The sequence below is a fragment of the Clarias gariepinus genome, chromosome 3 (genome assembly GCF_024256425.1).
Source record: "Clarias gariepinus isolate MV-2021 ecotype Netherlands chromosome 3, CGAR_prim_01v2, whole genome shotgun sequence".
NCBI lineage: Eukaryota > Metazoa > Chordata > Actinopteri > Siluriformes > Clariidae > Clarias > Clarias gariepinus.
Genome location: NC_071102.1, coordinates 26,827,558 through 26,846,797, shown reverse-complemented (window position 1 = coordinate 26,846,797; position 19,240 = coordinate 26,827,558). Strand labels below are relative to the sequence as shown.

The window sequence follows — 19,240 nt, the reverse complement described above, 5'->3', positions numbered from 1 at the left end:
CTTTATTTGTCACATATACACTAAAGCACTGTGCAATTCTTTCTTTGCACATCCCAGCGTAACTGGGGTCAGAGCACAGTCTCAGCTATGATACAGCACCCCTGGAGCAGATTGGGTTGAGGGCCTTGCTTAAGGCAACTTGTGAACAATGGCAACTTTCTGGACCTGGTGGATCGAACGCCGACCTTCCGATCAGTAACACAGTGCCTTATCCCTCTGAGCCATCACTGCCCCATTTTGTTAGCCTAATTTTATTTCATTATTAAGAAATTGTAACACTTCATAGTTCATACCCATACTGTAGATGAAAAAGCCATGAAGTTCAAGGAGCTTGGTGTTGCTGCACCAGTGACCTGAAGGCTATATGTTCCAACCTCAAAAGTTAGAATACTGAGCCTTTAGTTTCAACTCTTTACGTTTTGATTGTAGTCTGAGTGTGCTGGTAAAAAGTTTATTGTAATTGTGTCAGAACTCAGTAATCTGTGATTAACAAAACCCTCGCCTGCAATTCGTTTCTCCGAACTAAACAAGCTTTTGAGCCTTTTCCTAATAAAAGAATTGAATCTTGTGTGACTTTGAACTTGTATCATAAAAAAGTTATATAAATGTGTTAAGCCAGCAATAAGCAACTGTCTGAAGATGCACCTTTTTAAAAAAAGAAAAATTTATATGAAAAGTGGCTATGTTTAGCAAATGAATAAACGTGCACTGTTTTAGTTCTAGCTTAAATAAAACACGCAGCAATCCATTACAGTGGTTGCTGTAAAACCCCTATAGATAGATATAACATAACTTTGTACCTACATGAATGCACACAGCATATTAAGCATGTCTAAGCGATACAGCTCTGCGTCAACACGCCAGAGCAGTGAAGCAGCTGGGCCCAGAATAGATTCTGATACCGCAATCGGAGTGTGAATTTCATCCATCCCAGACTCCAGCTTTCATTTTCCTTCCTACCACTTCCACCTCTACTATCTGAGCAGTTCGCTTAACGATGTTGCTATGACAACTCCATGATAGAGAAGCCATGTGCTGTGAGTCTCCGTGACCTCTTCCTTTCTGTGATATGCACATGCATTACATCATACTCTCCAACACAGGGTCAATATGGACACTGTAAATATTTAACTTTTCTGTCTAAAATCCAACGCTAGTCTTCTTCCTCTTCTTCTTATTATTATTATAATATATTAGCAGACAGTTCAAGCGATTTAATTCGGTTTGATAAACACAACACTAGAATTAAGTATAAGTGTCTAAACCATGGAGCTGCAATAACAGAAGAAGTAGGCAAGACACACCCGCTCCAAATTGTTCACACACATTAACACACAAAGACCTGTGGATTGCAAAATCTTTGGCTGCAACTTATTTCACCGAAGGACATGTTTAACTGGTTTGTCATCCTAAAATGGCATTTCTTTCACGCTCAAGTGTCAGTGTTGCTTTTTTATTTGAGCTCGCTATTCAGTGGCACTCACGTTACTTATTAAAAATAAATAAATAAATCACCTGAACAATCTGCAGATAATTCAGTACGTATGACACAAACATGTCAGATAAGAGCAGCGTCTCAGATAAAGAATTTTAGACGTCCATCATGTGGTAATGTCTAAATTTGTTGTAATTTTGTCTTAAAAGTCCACTATTTATAGCAGACCGTGAATTTAAAGTTTCTCAAAACTTCCTCACAAAAAACAACAACAACAAAAAATTCTTTCACCTTGAAATTGACAAAAAGTCAGCATTGTTGTACAAATATAAGCAATAAATTTATCTTGAACGCTACAACGCCATAACTGTTAAGTGGACATTGTTGCATTTAACAAAAATGCTGGTTTTGTTGTGGTTTGTGTATGCTAGCAAAATGCTAGGAAATTTGCTAATCTACACTTAACTGTAAAAGAATTAATAAACAGTTTACAAAACAAGAATAAAAAGAAAAGTATGATTTCACTCAAGGGTAAACACTAGATTAGCTCTCCATGCTAGCTATCCATAAGAATGTAGCTACTTTTAGCTATGCAGCTACAAGCTAAGCGCTAAGAGTTTAGAGTAGCTACTTGTTTTCTGGTTCACTTCACAGCTAGAGTTTACCTCAGGTTCTGCCAATGTCTTATTTACCAAACATCCACTGTGTAAATATACAGTAACTATAGTATTTATTATCTGAATGGAAATTTTGCAAAAGAAAACAGCTAAAATGTAGACAAAACACAGGAATATGTATGTACAGTGTTCATGTACATATATGTATGGTTATTTTATATGTTTAATTTAATCTCTGTATAAAAACAGCTGTTTTGTGAAACGCTCAGTGGTTTGTTAGAGAACATTAGTGAACAAACAGCATCATGAAGCCCAAGGAACATACCAGACAGTTCAGGGATAAAGTTTTGGAGGAGTTTAAATTAGGGTTAGATTATAAAATAAAAAATAAAAAACTCAAGTTAAAAATGGAAAGATTATGGCACAACTCCAAACCTACAATATTATGGCATCTAAGGTATACGGATATAAAATGCTTAATTTACGCTGTTGTCCTGATCCGGTTTTTCCTGTTTATGATACAATACTGATATCAGAGTATCGTCCAATGCCTGATAGTGACCTGATACCAAGTTCTTACAGTAACTGAGCTACGATTGGATCTACGATCCAAATTATCAGACACCATCATAATACGTGTGAAGATAATTAGTTATCTGTGTTCATGTGCAAGATATGTCATCTACCCACAGCATAATATTAGTGGATCAGATCTGAAAATAAGCAACACAATCTGATATCCAGCACTTCAGGATGTTGCTGGATCCTTACTTTACTCCCTGCAACGATTTAAAAAGGTGCATGCATCCATAGTTACTCCCTCGCTGACACACTCATCATCTAAACTCATTATCGTTTTATCCTGGATACAGAATCGCGAGGGCCTGGAGCCTATCCCAGGAGTCTTAGTGCGTGACTTTGTTTACACTCTGGACGGGGTGCCAATCCATCGCAGGGCACACACATACACAAACTAACACGCTCATTTACATACTACAGGCAATATGGGAACGCTAATTTAGCTAATCTGCATGTCTTTAGACTGTGGAAGGAAACCAGATTATCCAGTGGAAACCCACCATGCAGTGTGCAAACTCCATGCACACAGACCCGAGGCGGGAATCAAACCCAGACCCTGGAGGTGCAAGGCGACATTTCTAACCACTACACCACTGGGCAACCCATCCAAGGTTTATTTACTCTAAATTCTTCTTAGTTAATTCTTACACAAGGACATCGCTTTACTCAGAATATAAACACAGACATGCACACAAAGATTTCTGTAATTGAGGCACACAGCTGGAGTGACAGTCAGAGAGAGGCACACGTTCCTCTGTATATACAGCGAATCATTGTAGTGTAGTGCTACCACTCCACACACAGCCAATAACAACGCCGCACACATGCTACTGTAGCACTGATGAAACAACCATCATCAATCAAATTACACCCACACACGTGCTTCCTAACACACCCATAAACAGGAACTGACCTGTGCAGCACATGAGCGTGAGCAGGTGAGCATTCAGCCTCTGCTCATTATAGTAGTCTGGCCACATTCTTTCAATTGCTTTACTCCTCTTTTAGTCCAGAATGCCCGACTTCTCTCGCAGTCTTTTTTTCTTGAATCATGTCCTGCTTCATTAATCCGGTCGACTCCAGAGAGAAATGAAAGCAGGCTAAATCCCAACACCTGTGGGAAAGCTTGTGAGTGGGTAACTTCCAGTCGCTGCCATGGCAGAGCTGACACTCTGGCTCCCACGTGTGTGTGTGTCACACTCAGACCGAGAACGAGCTCCTCCCCCACCGAGCTCTAGAGTTCCCCTTTGCATTCAAAGGCTCACCACGGGTTCATGCACAGCTGTCCACGGAGGTAAGGAAACACGTGCGCTCTCACTTTACACCGCAATCACAACTTATAATAAGTGTTTACTCCACTCGGCTCAGTAGTCCATGGAACGTTCTAGTCCCGTCAGGCTGGGAGGAGAAAGCAGAAGTAACCAGGAGGAAGGAGTTCTTAAGTAGTTGGGTGTGATATTGTTTTCTTAACCATAAGTGTTCATAAGGAAGTCCAAAGAACATTTGGAGAAGGATTCGTCTCTTTTCAATGATGTCATGCACCGTGTCTTTAAGGAGCTCAGTGAATTAACTAACTACAAACCAACAACCTGCACCTTCTGAAAGACTGTCAAAAAGAGAAGTAAGGAGGTTGGCTGAGGCATTGATGCGAGCGAAAGAAAAGTGAAAGAATGCACTCAGGACAGAAGGATCAGGAAAACTAGGGGACCTCCGGGAAAAAGCTGATTTTCATTAAAACCTGAATGACTGGAGAATGAGTGGACCTCCAGGCCCTGTGATTGTTCCTCAAAGCTCATTTTAAAGTGTATTAAAGTAAAACATCCTACATCATAAACTGATTCACATGGTAGAGTAAAATATTATATAATAAACTGCTTCCGGTAAAGCATAGTGACATCACATTGATAAAATTGTTAGATTGTTACAAAATGTTTCTCCCCTGAAGCGCTCTTTAGGTGAACTTTCTGGAGGAACCTTTGAAGGTTCTCTGTGCAATCCTATAATCCTCAGGTTTTCAATGCAGAACCTCTAGGAGAAACAAAGAACCCTTTAACCTTCCCTTAATTTATAGACAATGCCAGGAACTGTATGAACATATTTTGGTTTTCCTTGGTAATCTTTAGACATTTGCATACTGGAACATAATGAGCTTTTAAATTTAATGATGCAATAACACTCATCTGTCTACAATTCAAGTTAAGTTTTACAAAAACTAAGAAGCCTTGAGGAACCTGAGCTTCAATGTAATTCAAATAATTCAGTCAAACCCTTAATTCATGTGATATATATATTAATCCAAAAAAACTCACATATCACATTGTGCAGGAAAAGAAGAACCAATGATTTTTCAGTTACTGTACTAAAACCTGCCACTGAACTAATCAATAAAACGAATGAACAATCTAAGAACGTGTGATTCAGTCAAAAAGGTCACATCAATCACACAGCAATTAGCATGACATAACACACAATCCTGGCACAATGCAGACTGATAAATTAATCAGCAGAAGCCACTCAGGAAGGATGTCCAACCCTGAGCCTTGTTAATCAGTCACAGTTCAAAGGTCAACCACAAGCTGACCCAAACACAAGCACATCACAACCAAAACAGAAACTCTCTCTATCAGAGCTTTATCGTCACTCCCTCCTCCTCCTCCTCTTCCTGGCTGTTGAGAGTGAGCCTGTAAGCATTACGCTCTGCATCTTCCTGTGTGCTCCTTTCCCTTCTTCATCCTCTCTTCTGCTGTCTCTGCTCTTGCTGTTCTCTTACACCTCTCCCCGAATTCTTTTGTGCGCAAGGCTTGTTGCGTAGCTCTGTTCCCCTGCAGCTCTCCGAACTATAAATATCGGAGCTTACGCTAAGAGCTAATGCCTCCCAGTACGTTTATCCCTCTCCCTCTCTGTCAGTCTTATTTTCGATAATCTCCTAGAGAGTCTGAAGTCCGCTGTCCAGTCCTGCTTTTTTTACGTCCTTCCTTCATCCATGCTTGTTTTGGGTTTGTGTGTCAGTATCACTCTTTCGCTCCCTCTCTCTGTCCATGCGTGCAGTGACGCTTTGAGACTGGCACGGGAGGGCTCCCTCCCCTCCCACTTCACTGTCCTCTGTGCGCAGCAGAACAAGCGAAACCTGTGGGAGTCCAAGGGAACTTCCGATGGCGTTATTATGAAATGGGAGCTGCGAGAGTGTCGGGTTTGGGAACAGGACGAGTCTAAAGAGACAGATGGCTCATATTTAGCAGGGGATAAAATCCTGCTACAGGCACAGCTCCTGCAAGCTGACCAGCCATTATTATCCCATTAGCCTCGATTACATTTCTGCTCCTTGTGACCATGAAGCACTGATAAACACAATTACACTTAATTAATGCCGACATGTGGAGCAGTGCACCTGCAATATTTCTGCAGATATTAAGCAGCTTCTATGAACAGTATATTATTTTTCTTATTATTATTATTAGGCATGTTTTAAGTGCATAATATATAGTTTGCTCTAAAGCATCTGGAGATTGTGCCAGCTTCAGTAGACAAAGGCCAACCCTGCGAGGATCCTGAGGCATCCAAAGAAGCTCCACATGCTGCTCCTGTGCTCCCAGTGATCCAGACCCCGTCTGCCCTCTGCACCTACTGACTCATCCCTATACTGAACTGGACTCCATGTTAATTTAAATAACTTTTGTTATCTTGAACTTTCAGCTGCATAACACACATGATGTTATATAATTTCTCTCCGTTATCACCCAAATGAGGATGGGTTCCCTGTTGAGTCTGGTTCCTCTCAAGGTTTCTTCCTATTTCCATCTCAGGGAGTTTTTCCTTGCCACTGTCGCTGTCACCCTTGGCTTGTTCATCAGGGACAATCTCATTGTTATCCAGACACATTTTTCTCATACACACTTCCATAAATTTCCTTTTCAAGTTTTCATTTCATTTTTGTGAAGCTGCTTTGAGACATTGACCCATTGTTAAAAGCGCTATATAAAAATCCTTGAATTGAATTGAACCTGTACACCTACTCATTTATGAAATTATATAATCAGCCAATCGTGAGGAGGCAGCGCAATGCATAAATGCATGCAGATGCATGTCAGCAGCTTCGGGTAATGCATCAGAACGAAGGAAAAGTGATTTTAACCATAATAAGTCTGGTTTGAGTATTTCTATGCCTGCTGCAGCAGTCTGTAGAGTTTACTCAGAATGGTGCAATAAAGAAAAAAATATCCTGTGTGTGGCAGTTCTGCAGACAGAAATATCTTGTTGATGAGAGACGTCAACCCGGTTGAGCTGACAGAAAGGATATGTTAATACATATAATTACTCCGTACAAATGTGCTGAGCAGAAAAGCATCTCACAATGCATAACATGCCAATTTCCCAGCTTTATGGGTTACTACAGCAGGCAACCACAACCACCACGAGTCCACTTCTGTCAGACAAAAACAGAAAGCTGAGGTTGTAGTGGTCGCAGGCTAACCAAAACCATAGCCTGGTCAAGCTAAACAGCACTGCGTCAATAGTCCATGCTGGTGGGGGTGGTGTAATGGTGTGGGGAATGATTTCCTGGCCTGTTAATAAGTAACAAACTCTCCAATGCCACAGTCTACTGTATGAGAGTCTTGTTGCGGACCATGGATACAATTTTCCGTATTTTAATGGCATGATAATGCAAAGACTTGTTTCTCAAACTGGTTTAACGAACATAAAGAGTTCAGACTTCTACAGTGGCTTACACAGTCACCGAATCTGTATCCAGTAGAAGACCACTGGGACATGGTGGAAAACGGGGGATTCACAGCATGAAAGCTCACCTAAAAAAGGTGCATGAATTGCTTGATGTATAAATGCCAACCACAGTTTCAAAGAAATGTTTCCAACATCTTGTGAAATCCATGCCATGAAGACTTGGAGATGTTTTGAGGTCAAAGCAATGTCCTAGACAGTATGAGTATAATGTTTATAATATACTGTACATTCATGCAGCATTTCATTAGAAATGATTTAATTAGAATCAGTATCATACTCTCAACATTACACAGGATAAATTATTAATAATAGCAATAAAATTCATTTAGCAATTTCATATATTTTCTTAATACTTTACTACCAAATGTACAAAAACTAAAATAAGTTCATTAAGATAAAAAAAAGCACTATTTAGTGTCATAAGCAGAAGTTTAGACCATTGCCACATTTCAATGTGGTCAAATGTGAAAAATGCAGAAACAAAAATTAAGATTTTTTATTATTATTATTATTATTATTATTATTCCTCATGACCCCAAAAATGGGGAAAAGTCTGTGAACAAAATTTAAAAACACTTGTCTACTTCAGAAGCTTAGACACACACACACACAAAAAAAAAAACAGCTGCTGGCTCCACCCTGCCTGACCCAGTGCTTTACTTCCCATTATAGCTAATAAACTGCCCTGTACTGCATGGTGTGTGCACACACAGACACACACACACAATAATTCTTTTTCAGTTTTTTTTTAACTTACAACTGGTATTATTATTTAACTTATCCAGTTCTCCAGTTCTGTTGAAAAAAAAAAAAAAAATTTAAATATCATTTTTTATTTTTTGTTCAAATTATAAACATACAATTTCTACCATAGGTAAATCTTTGATTCTACAAAACTGCTTGTTTGGCACCAAATTAAAATTGTTAAGTACTAAGTGACCAACCAAATAAATAAAGAGCCACCACAATCTGTAATAAGTGTAAAATTTGTATTATTTTTATTTAAATATATTATTATTATTATTTTTATTATTATTATTAATTATTATTATTATTATCATCATCATTATTATTATTATTAATAATAATAAATGTATTTTTCCCCTTTTTCTTCTATGTCAACAAAGGAAGCTAACTAATATATATATATATAGTTTAGTGCCCTCTGTGGGCTGCACGTTTCATCATATTTAAATATGATGAAATTTCAAAATATTTAAATATGATGAAACATGCAGCCCACAGAGGGCACTAAACTGTTACCTAAAGTAAAGTTACCTCATATATACCACTTCTCTGTTTCTCTCTCTCTCACACACACTTGCAGGATACAGCACCTCCGCTCTGCTGCTCTCAGGCTTTTCTCAGGCAGGTGGCTGAATAATGTCACATTTCGTTTCTCATTTCTGATTCGCTCTCATCTCTCTGTCAAATCATGTTGATTTCAACCAATCAAAACCTGAGGTTTCCATTCAGACCACTTTCTGACAGAAATCTGGGCTAAACACTTTGCCTAGTGCTGAGTATAGTAAAAAAAAAAAATTAAATTAAAAATAAACACTGGTACTGATACCTTGACCAGTTCCTGAAAATTTCCTTTTTTTCACTTATATTTAATTAAATCACATCTATTTTAACACAAAAAACATACACTTCATATTATGCTTCAAGCAACAGGTTCCTAAAAATGTAAAGTTTAAATTTAAATTTCCTAAGTTTACCTTGTCTGTTTCAGCTTTCTAGATGTAGGTTTCAGCACCTTGGCACTTTTTCCCCACTCAAAGCAGTTTTACCAGTAGCGAACAGTACCTGTTAGACTTGGGCGGTCAGTGAATATCAAAGCAGTGAGCTCTTTTCAAAGAAATGCAACTAACCATAGCAATTAAAAAATAGTGTAGATGTTAATGAGTCCTGTAATAACCACCTGTGTCTAAACACGCACCCTTCATTCTGTAGGTGTGGCCTGTTACGTAATCAAATAGCGCTACCGCTCTCATTATATTCCAAAGAACACAAAAAACACGACTTGATACAAAAGTCTTAAGGAGTTAAAGGTCAAATCAATAACATATTGGTTTTATTGAGTAATAAACAACAATAAAGACTAATTAAATAGAATGAGCTCACAGGAACCTTAAAACAAAATCCATCAGGCTTTCCTTTATAATAAAAGAGAGCAAAAACATGATACATACTGTACAGGTGATCATTGGCTTTAATAATCATACCGCATCTCAGATTTACAGAACCTTCCTCAGGTCTCACCCACAAAAAAATTCTCTAAAATTTAATAAATCCAAAAAAAGTCCACAGATTTACATCCCTTCAGCCGTCCACGACTAGAAAAGTAGCAAAAAAAAGAAAAGGCTCACTGAACACAGTTCACTAACTACAAAAACTGAATATAACAAAAGATTTTAATATTGCAGTAATTATAACAAAATAATAATGGCGAGGCACTACATAAACTTTATTTTCAATTTCAAATGAATTAGATGTGTTGGCTGTGCATGTACTTGTAGTGACATGAAAGTCTAGACTAAAGAATACTCCCATTAATGATGCATCACAATACAACTGCCTATTTAATTAATTGATCTTTACTCCATTATCATTTACTATAGTTATATAGAGTTATATAGTAAATGATGATGGAGTAGAAGTCTACAGGGCCAGTTTTGTGTGTCACAGCAACAAAAAAGGGCTGGTATGAATAAAGGTGTTTGTAACTATTACAATAATTGACATATGACTAGATGGGGAGAGAAAAATATACAGTATATATACACACATACAGTACATACACACAGTATATGTATATATACACAGTATAAAAATCTGGAGAAATATACTGCCGGTGACCTTTAGGAGTCACCACTGAGCTGTTCAACATAAAATGTATCTTATTTTAAAAAAGCTGAAATTAAATTAGGAATGTTAAGAATACAAGCCAGCTAGACGGATAAAAGCTATTCTAACAAGCTAACCTATGTCTTATTTCCAGTTGATCAGTCTCACTCTTTCAGCCGTTACTCTCAATGCATTTCAGCTTTCGATTTGAGGACTACTTTCAAATAATGTCTAATATTACACAAGTCAAGTCACTTCCACTGCACCTATAGCAATGACGTTTAATGGACTAAACAACAGGTACAAGTTGCCTGGATTTTTATGTTTGCTTAATGTTGCCTATTAAAATCCCAGTCAAAATGTATCACAGACTTTGAAGGTGGCAGACATGAATAATGAGAAGAAAATAGCTGTGGTCTGTTTTTCTTGCAGTCAAACATGAAGCAACCTTCCCCATGCATCTTTTAGTGTTGACAGTAATACAGTGTGCATTTTGCATTTATTACATTACACACTATTTTCATCAAGCTAGATATCACAAAGCCAGACTTTTGATCTCTGACACAAGTTGCACCTTCTATTCATTGTACAATGGAGTCAAACCTCTCAAAATACCGCCCCCCCACCACACATTATATATATATATATATATATATATATATATATATATATATATATATATATATATACACACACACACACACACACACACACATACATGCACACACATGCACACACATGCACACACTAGCTCCATCTCTGTGTGTTGTAATTAGCATGCTGCATGATTGTTGGCTTTCTTACACTGATGAGACTCAATCCTTTTACGGCATTAAAATTTGGTACCAAATGGAGTGCCTCATCAATACTTGATAGTGAATTATGAAATCAATTTAATCTGTGTCTGAAAAAATTAGAAGCCCCCAGTCCTATTAAAGACCAACTATAATGTAGTCTTACCTCAACTCTCTACATCTGTTCCTGCATTCCTCAATCAAGACCTGCTGCTGTGATCATAAACACTATGATGGTCGTATTAAACAACACATTTAGACTTGCACACACTCATCGTCTATACCACTTTATCCTGTGTACAGGGTAGGCCTAGAGCCTTACCCAGAAATCATAGGGCACAAAGTGGGGTAAACCTTGGATGGGGAGCCAATCCATTGCAGACTGTACACACATGCTGCATGTCTTTGAAAACCCACCAAGCACATGGAGAACATGCAAACTCCATGCACAACAAGGCAATATGTTCTAACCACTGAGCCAACTTTAGACTTACAATACTTTTTTAATTCCTCTATCTGACCTCACTGAACAGACATGTGACTTTTGTTCATACTGTATGAACGTTTCTTCCTCATATTGTCTCAGAGGGCTTTTCAGCTCTGGCTTGTTCGGCAGGAATCTGGACTTCCTTCAGGCTCGTCTGTGACAACATGTATTGATAAAAGTGCTAAACAAATAATATCAAGCTGAACCTGACTGCTGCGGGTAAAACAATCTGTCTCCGTTTTTATCGAAGCCAGCACCCAACATCCTGTCTCTGTACTTATCTTATCCTCTCCATAAAGTCCTGTAGATAAACTAGGATAGGAGAGTTCTGTTTAATAAGTACAATAAATGTCTAGTACTGTACAATCCAAGAAACAAAAGCATCAGTGGTTAGCACTGTCGCCTTGCACCTCCAGGGTCCGGGTTCGATTCCCAGCCAGGCTCAATTCCCGTATCTGTGTGCATGGAGTTTGCATGTTCTCCCCGTGCTTGGTGGGTTTCCTTTGGGTACTCTGGTTTCCTCCCAGAGTCCAATGACATGCAAAATCGGTTAACTGGCGTTCCCAAATTGCCCGTAGTGTGTGAGTGTGTGTGTGCCCTGCGATGGATTGGCATACTGTCCAAAGTATGCCCCAAGTCTCCTGGGATAGGCTCCAGGCCTCCAGCGACCCTGAATACAGGATTAAACAATATAGACAATGAGTGAGAGTGAGTTTGGTGACGATAAAAAAAATTATAAAATGAAATGATGATGTTTGCTTATGGAGCTAACATGTTACTGTAGCACATAGCCTGTTTAAGTGAGTGCCCAATCCTTTAACTGCATCAGAAGTAAAAATTAGGACTACTGATTACTTCCCATTAATTTCCTGCGCATTCGAACTGCAACATGGATAATAAAACCTGGACTCCAGGTTAAATAAAAACAAAATCATAAAATAATACAACAAAAATGTTATAAAATGTAATAATAAATGTCATTTTGTACTGGACGCGCATGCGCAAAGCATCCCAAACCCTCCATAGGTTATGTACAGGAAACAGAAATGAGTTGTTACCTTTGAGTCTTTTTGTCCGAATGATTGTTTTTTTTTCATGTGACTCCCTTAGATGCTACGCAGTGCAATAGATTCGAAAGAACGAACGACTCAGACCAGAAGATATGAGAGGTGAGCTACCCATTCTGTTTATCATAATATGTCATTAGCTGCATTGTGATATTTTTATTACTGGAACTATAGCCAAAATTTGTGTATGTAGACATGTTAAATGTATGTTTATTAAAAATGTAACACAGTTATTTTATTTCTGATCAACAGAAGAAAATTAACTAAATGACACAAAAAAAAGATTAATTTATTCTGATGAACGAGATTTAAAGAACCGAGTCACTAAAATAATTCAAACTTCCCATCACGAGTGTGTGTGTGTGTTAATTTTCCAGCTGAAATACCTCTCAGATAACGCATGTTTTAGACCTTAACCCCCCTCTATTTTACTCCACCTATTAACGGATTTCCCTCACATGAGGTCACATTATAGGGAAAAATCTACTTGTCTTGTTCTCCCAGCCAACAGAAAAATAAAAAAAGTATAAAAAGCAAGCAATGCTATTTAGTCACTTTTTTTTTTTTTTTACACACACACATTGGAAACTCATCTGAATGTACAGTAACTAAAAATATTTTTGCATAATGGCTTCTCTTTAAAATCAAACAAGTGCTACTTCGATTAGCGGTGATGCTCTGAGCAGGCAGCCGTGACGATTTGGCTGAACTCATTTCCTGGCATTCCGAGTAGGACCTCCAAGTTGAGAAAGTTGTTTTCTCAAGTCGGTGGTTTGAAGGCTAATTACGATTTAGCAATTAATAGACATCACACATTACATTCATTTCAGAGGAACACTTGTGCAGGGGATTTTCTTATTCTCAAGAAACTAGATACTACAGCCGAATTCTCCTATTTATAGCATGATATGTACTCAAGTTCTTGTTGCTGCATTTAAGATAGCATTGATCCGAGTCAGGAAGCCCACAGGAAGAGGAAGGGCCTGAAGAGGAAACTGGCATAGGTCCTTAACAAGTTAGAGAGAGACAGACGGGCATAAATAGAGAGAAGGATACCGTTAAGAGGTGCAGCTGTTCGTCTGACTCTGCGTCTGCAGCACAGCCACACGCCAGCCGCTGTCACGAAGTGCACGGCCACGAACAGCACAGACGTCCACACGGCTGGATCCGACAGCTCCATCACCATCACACGTCCGCTCCGCTTATAGATACGTACTGTAAATCCCTTAATGTAGTGAGGCGATCCACACGAAACCCTGTGTATTTAGAATCACGATGCGCAGAGCACCATGTCTGTGCTCATTCACTCTCGTTCTCTTTCTGAGTGTTTCTTTTCTTCGTTGGAACAGGAAAAAAAGGATGTCAACGTCACTGAAGTTTCTGCTTAACTTTATTCTACTCTGAATAAGTTAACTCTTGAGCAGCATCATCTCTACTGAGTCAGGGCTCTTCACAGTCATACACACACCCCTCTCTCACACACACTTTGGCGGAATTCCTTTCCACTGAAGCAAGCGCCTGGGGTTTAGCAGTTGCTAGACAGAAAATTACTAAAATAGGAAAATAAGGCGATGCTTACAAAAATCTACGGTTACAAGTTTACCGTCCTGAGCCTCAATGAGCACTGTGTGTGTGTGTGTGTGTGTGTGTGCATGCGCACATCTGAGCATGCCAGTATGTCTCTCTCTGTTTATCCTTGTATATCTCTGTTGCTATGAGAGAGCATTTCTCTTCACTACCATATTCCGTGTGGTGGCCGACCCCATCTTGAGCGTGCGGCCATTGCAACTGGTTTGCTCGTGAAGTAGCGAATGGTGTTGAAGGGTGTGTGACGCACACGTGTGCTCATGGAACTCAAGGACAAGCAGGAGACGTTACAGAGGGGGCGTCCTGCCATTAGGGGCTGTGACTGCTTTGTGTTTGACACCAAGTATGTGACAGGATACAGAGCTAGGAGACCTAGGGGTTTTTATTAGGCCTGGAGCTGCTCATTAGCCTGTATTAGCCCTGCTGAAGGTGTGCTTTAATATACTGCGACGGAGACAGAAGATAACCAAACCTATCCAATGAGTCACGATGACTGGACATACTAAAGGCCTGAGGGTCTTAGTCGCAATATAAGAGAATAGCTGGGGGGGGGGTCGTTGGGACCTTATATGAGGTCACAAAAAGGGAAGAATCTAATTCATGTTGGTATAAAATCAAATCAAGAAAGTGCAGCCAAATTTACGCAACCTGGTTTATTAAAAGAGGGCTACAGACATCTGACCTGCCTCTTAACATGCTGACCATCATTCATCGACAATTCTCTCTTACAAGGAAATCAGTCTAAATGAAGTAAAGCTCAAGCATACATCTTCACTTTGAATTATTTGTGCACTGAGAGATGTCGTGGTCATTCGATTCGATAGCACAAATTTTTAATGTCTGATTTCTCTTAAGTAGCTATTCTTTTTACAGGTTTTGAATCATTAAATATGCTAAGTATTTAAATAAAATGCTTGTGTTGATTGTATAACTATTGCATCTCATAAAAAGTTATGATCTTTTTTTCCTGCTAATATTCGGCTCCGCACTCCAATCCCGTAGGTGGCAGTACTGCACCATCCTCCCATAAACTGAAAACAAGAAGTAGTGAAACTCTCGCAAAATAAGAGTATTTGTAGGAGATGAACAGGGTTTGAGGTTGTTTTTTCACAAAAGCCATTTTATATTTTTTTTTTATTTTAGAAAATTTAACATCCATAGGTTTACCTGATTAGTGTGAATCCCATCGATTAAATTAAATGATTCAATAAAAATTTCAATTACAGTCAATAAAATCACACACTAATTACAATTCCATAATTGTATACATAAATATGGGGGAAAGGTCCTTACAAAGGCTAAAACCTGCATTCAAACATTTAAACACACATACCTGTTAAAAGCCATGCTTCAAAAACTTATTGGCCCTGTGACACTTGTGGTATGTGGTGTAGGGCAAAAAAAAGATAATTTCTAACGCCTAAAAGGTGGTTTGTAATAGAGAAAACATGATTTAATGTTTTTTTATAACTAGTATGACCTTTAGTGTTAATGAAGTTAATAGTCTTTGTGACGTTTATGCGGACAGTCTGTGCTGAGGTGAAATGGGGACGGGAGGTTGGGGGGATGATTCAGTTACATATCGCTACACTGATCCAAAATGTATTAAATTTTTATTTTTGTTTATTTATTGCATTTCTGCATTTGAGGTGTTGCCATTCCTCAATAATCCTACAAGTTGTGTACCAATCTTATGCTCCACACTCAAATCCCGTAGGGGGCAGTATTTCACCAACCTCCCATAAACTCAAAAGAAGAAGCAGTGATACTCTTGCAAAATGAGAGTACTGTAGGAGATGAGTGTGGTTATTTTCTGCAAAAGCCGAATTTTAGGCCATTTAGCATTAATAAGTTTACCTGATTAATTAATAAAGCGTCAATCCCATTGATTCAATTAAATGACAACCAACAACATAGATTAAAACCTTTTTTGTTTAGATAAGTTTGTTTAGAAATGTAACAAAATAAAAAAATAAAAAAATAAAAAAAATATATAAATTAAATATATGTATATATATATATATATATATATATATATATATATATATATATATATATATATATTGAGAGAGAGTATTTATAAAACCATTATACTTATAGAATTGCAATACAAATCAAATCAGCACCTGGATAGGGTGATAATATCGCATCACATGGTCTCTGGTCATTCCCGTCCTTACTGAACACCACAAATAAGATAAACCAAACATTTGTCAGAAGACACTTAGTCAGCGAAAGGATAAACAGGATTATTTTTCTTAGAAAATCTTGCGATCAACTGCAAAAAATACAAACTACACCTCCTTGAAATCATATTATACACAAATTATTAATTCCTAACAGACCTGCTTTTTGGATGAGTAAGTCTTAAAAGGGTTTTAACTGGCAATTATAGTGCATGCTGTATATTATAATATCACTGTGCGATGAATCTACTGTACGAGTTGAGCAGATATAGTGAATATGAAGCCCTTACAGCATAAAAAAAAACCAAGTAGAGATTTAGAATCTGACTACATCTATACTATCTAGTGAGGGGAGAAAAAGACAGATATACTGTAAATATTTTTTTTACATTTGACATAATTCTGATCATGGTTCCTGAAGATGTTCTTTCAGCATCTGTACTGCAACACATCATTACTCCAGAACGAGCTCCATGTGCGACTTCATGCAATCAGAGAAAAGCTTGGCCTATGTTTTTTAAAATGACACAAATGGTTTAAATGTATCATCATTTAATTTACTTTCTTAAAGGATGTGCATGTACAGTGTGAATAAACGTGTAATAGAGGCACGAACAGAACGCAAAGCCGGAGTCTTTAATTAACCGTTACTTTACTGAAATCTTTATCAGGGGACTTCCAGTGTCAACTTACTCACTGCTATATCTAGTCATCTCCAGATCTCTGCCACATCATCTCATCTTTCAAAAGGTGGACCAGATTAAGACTGAGAGATATGATCGTGACAAGAAAGTAGGATAAAAAAAGCACTCGTTTCGTGACAAGCGAAGCCAAAAAGAGAAAAAGGCTGGGTAAGGACGAAACAGCCACAAATCTGTGGTTGGGTGTGTGATCTCACTGCGGGAGAGAAGCTACACCCTGGGTTTGCATAGAGAACAGGAAACTTATTCTTCAAGGTAGAAGATAACTTGCATGAAGTTAGAATGCAGAGCTATTGGCTGGAATCATACCAGATTCACCAGCTTTATGCTCCACGGCATAAGTATACCATGTCCTGATGTCACCTCTGACAAATGAAGGGATTTCCCCAGCTAGAGAACCACACGCACACAGACACACACACTCTCATTTACACATACCTGGGTACTTACACACGCAAACATCTGAAACAAACGGCCATTTTTTTTTTTTTTTTGGCGCTCAAATTTACAAACCACAGTTACTACGTTATGGCCTAGTTTCATGTGTATGGTAACTATGGTTACCATCAATATAAACACAACTGTCACTGATAGAACTTAGTCATGTGGGGAATAGCGGTAACATTTGTAGAAAGTTTTAATCATAGTGTCATCTAATTATCAAAATCATCAAATTATTGGTCTGCATAAAGCAAAGAAATCATTAAAATTACTAGAATTGGGTTAATAACCATCCAACACATTACGTTTAAGAAAGAAATGTGATTAAAAACAAAAAATAAATCATAAAAGACCTAAAAGACATTAAAGATTTGGGATCACTTGGTGAAGCTGCAATGTAAATTAATGAAAATAGAAATAACAATCATGACGCAATCTGCATTGGCCCACAAGTTTGGGACTAAACAGCTGTGTGTTAATGAGAAAATCACTTGTCTGTGATACTAATTGCTTCAATTTGCAATAAGCATAAATATTAGACTTTGGAGCAATGTAGAATGATCATGTGGTCTAATGAGTTTAGATCGACCCTATTTCAAAGCGCATAAAGCGATGCAAACATCATGCATAGTGTCCTGCATAAGCCTTTGGAGGCCGTGTTATGACAGGTTTAGGATCAGAAATGTTTTGTGGCAAAAAATTAAGTCAGCTGATGACCGAATGTACTAAATGATCAGGTTATTACATCCATGGATCAATGGCTTTTTTCTTTCCCGATAGCATGGATAAATTCCAGGACTCAGACAGTCAAAAAGTAGAGGATGAGGAATGATTTTCATACACGGGTTCACCATGACATTGCCCACCATAATCTGTGTTTTTTATTAGACCAACTTGATGATGACATCACTGAGGCAGAAACATTTTATATGTCCACCATGTTTCTTGTGCATGCTCAGGGTGGGAAATGGGCACATTGTGGTCGAAACATTAAATCCATTTAGCAAATATTGTATAGGATATCAGAGGTAGGATTAAAATCGATCCTGGCTATACATAGAACTCTCGCAAAATTAGACTATTTGTAGAAGATGAAGCGAGTTTGGGGTTATTTTCCGCAGAAGCCCTTTTTAAAAAAAAAAAAACATTGTCAATTTTATACTATTTAACATTTGTATGAACATAATGTATGAATCCCATCGATCAATTAATTAAATTAACCAACAAAATAGATTAAAATTCAATCACACACTAATTACAATTCCATAAGTGTATACATAAATATGGGAAAAAGTCCTTACAAAGGCAAAAACCTGCATTCTAACATTTATAGCCATGATGACTACAAAACATTTTTTAACAAAACTAAACTATTCACAGATACAGTTTTATAATTTCTGCCTTTTTTATAATTAAGAACTATAGGATATGATATCATCATGACTAAATGTGCAATAAACTCCTTTACCCCCACAGCACTGTAATAAAACCTGATTAATACTATAACTTAACCATGGAGCACAAGGTATTGAACTTTTTCGCTTTAAATATGAAACACATGCCTAGAAAAAACATTTTTATATTCATACAGTGACCAAGCAAAAATTCTGAATATAAAATCGTATAAAAATTATGAGGGTGTTTTTATTCGATATATTTTTGTTTGGGGGGAATAAATCTAACTAAAGAAATGAGTCTGCAATCATGTTACACAAACCTGCGCCTTAACGTGTTCTTGTGCAGGACTGTAAATGTG

At 37.8% G+C, this 19,240-nt stretch overlaps 1 protein-coding gene across 7 annotated transcripts in view; it reads right to left on the bottom strand.

Annotated features, from left to right (window-relative positions):
• The window catches only part of macf1a (microtubule actin crosslinking factor 1a), a 189,597-nt gene that overhangs the window by 111,227 nt on the left and 59,130 nt on the right, over positions 1-19,240 (bottom strand). Inside the window, exon 1 of one of the 7 annotated variants that reach the window (XM_053491904.1) lies at positions 3,545-3,773. The exons of the other annotated variants lie outside the window; for them this stretch is intronic. Coding sequence (XP_053347879.1) covers positions 3,545-3,611 — 67 coding nt within the window. The 5' untranslated portion in view covers positions 3,612-3,773. Of the gene's footprint in view, positions 1-3,544; positions 3,774-19,240 lie in introns of those variants that run through there. 7 annotated transcript variants of the gene reach the window in all.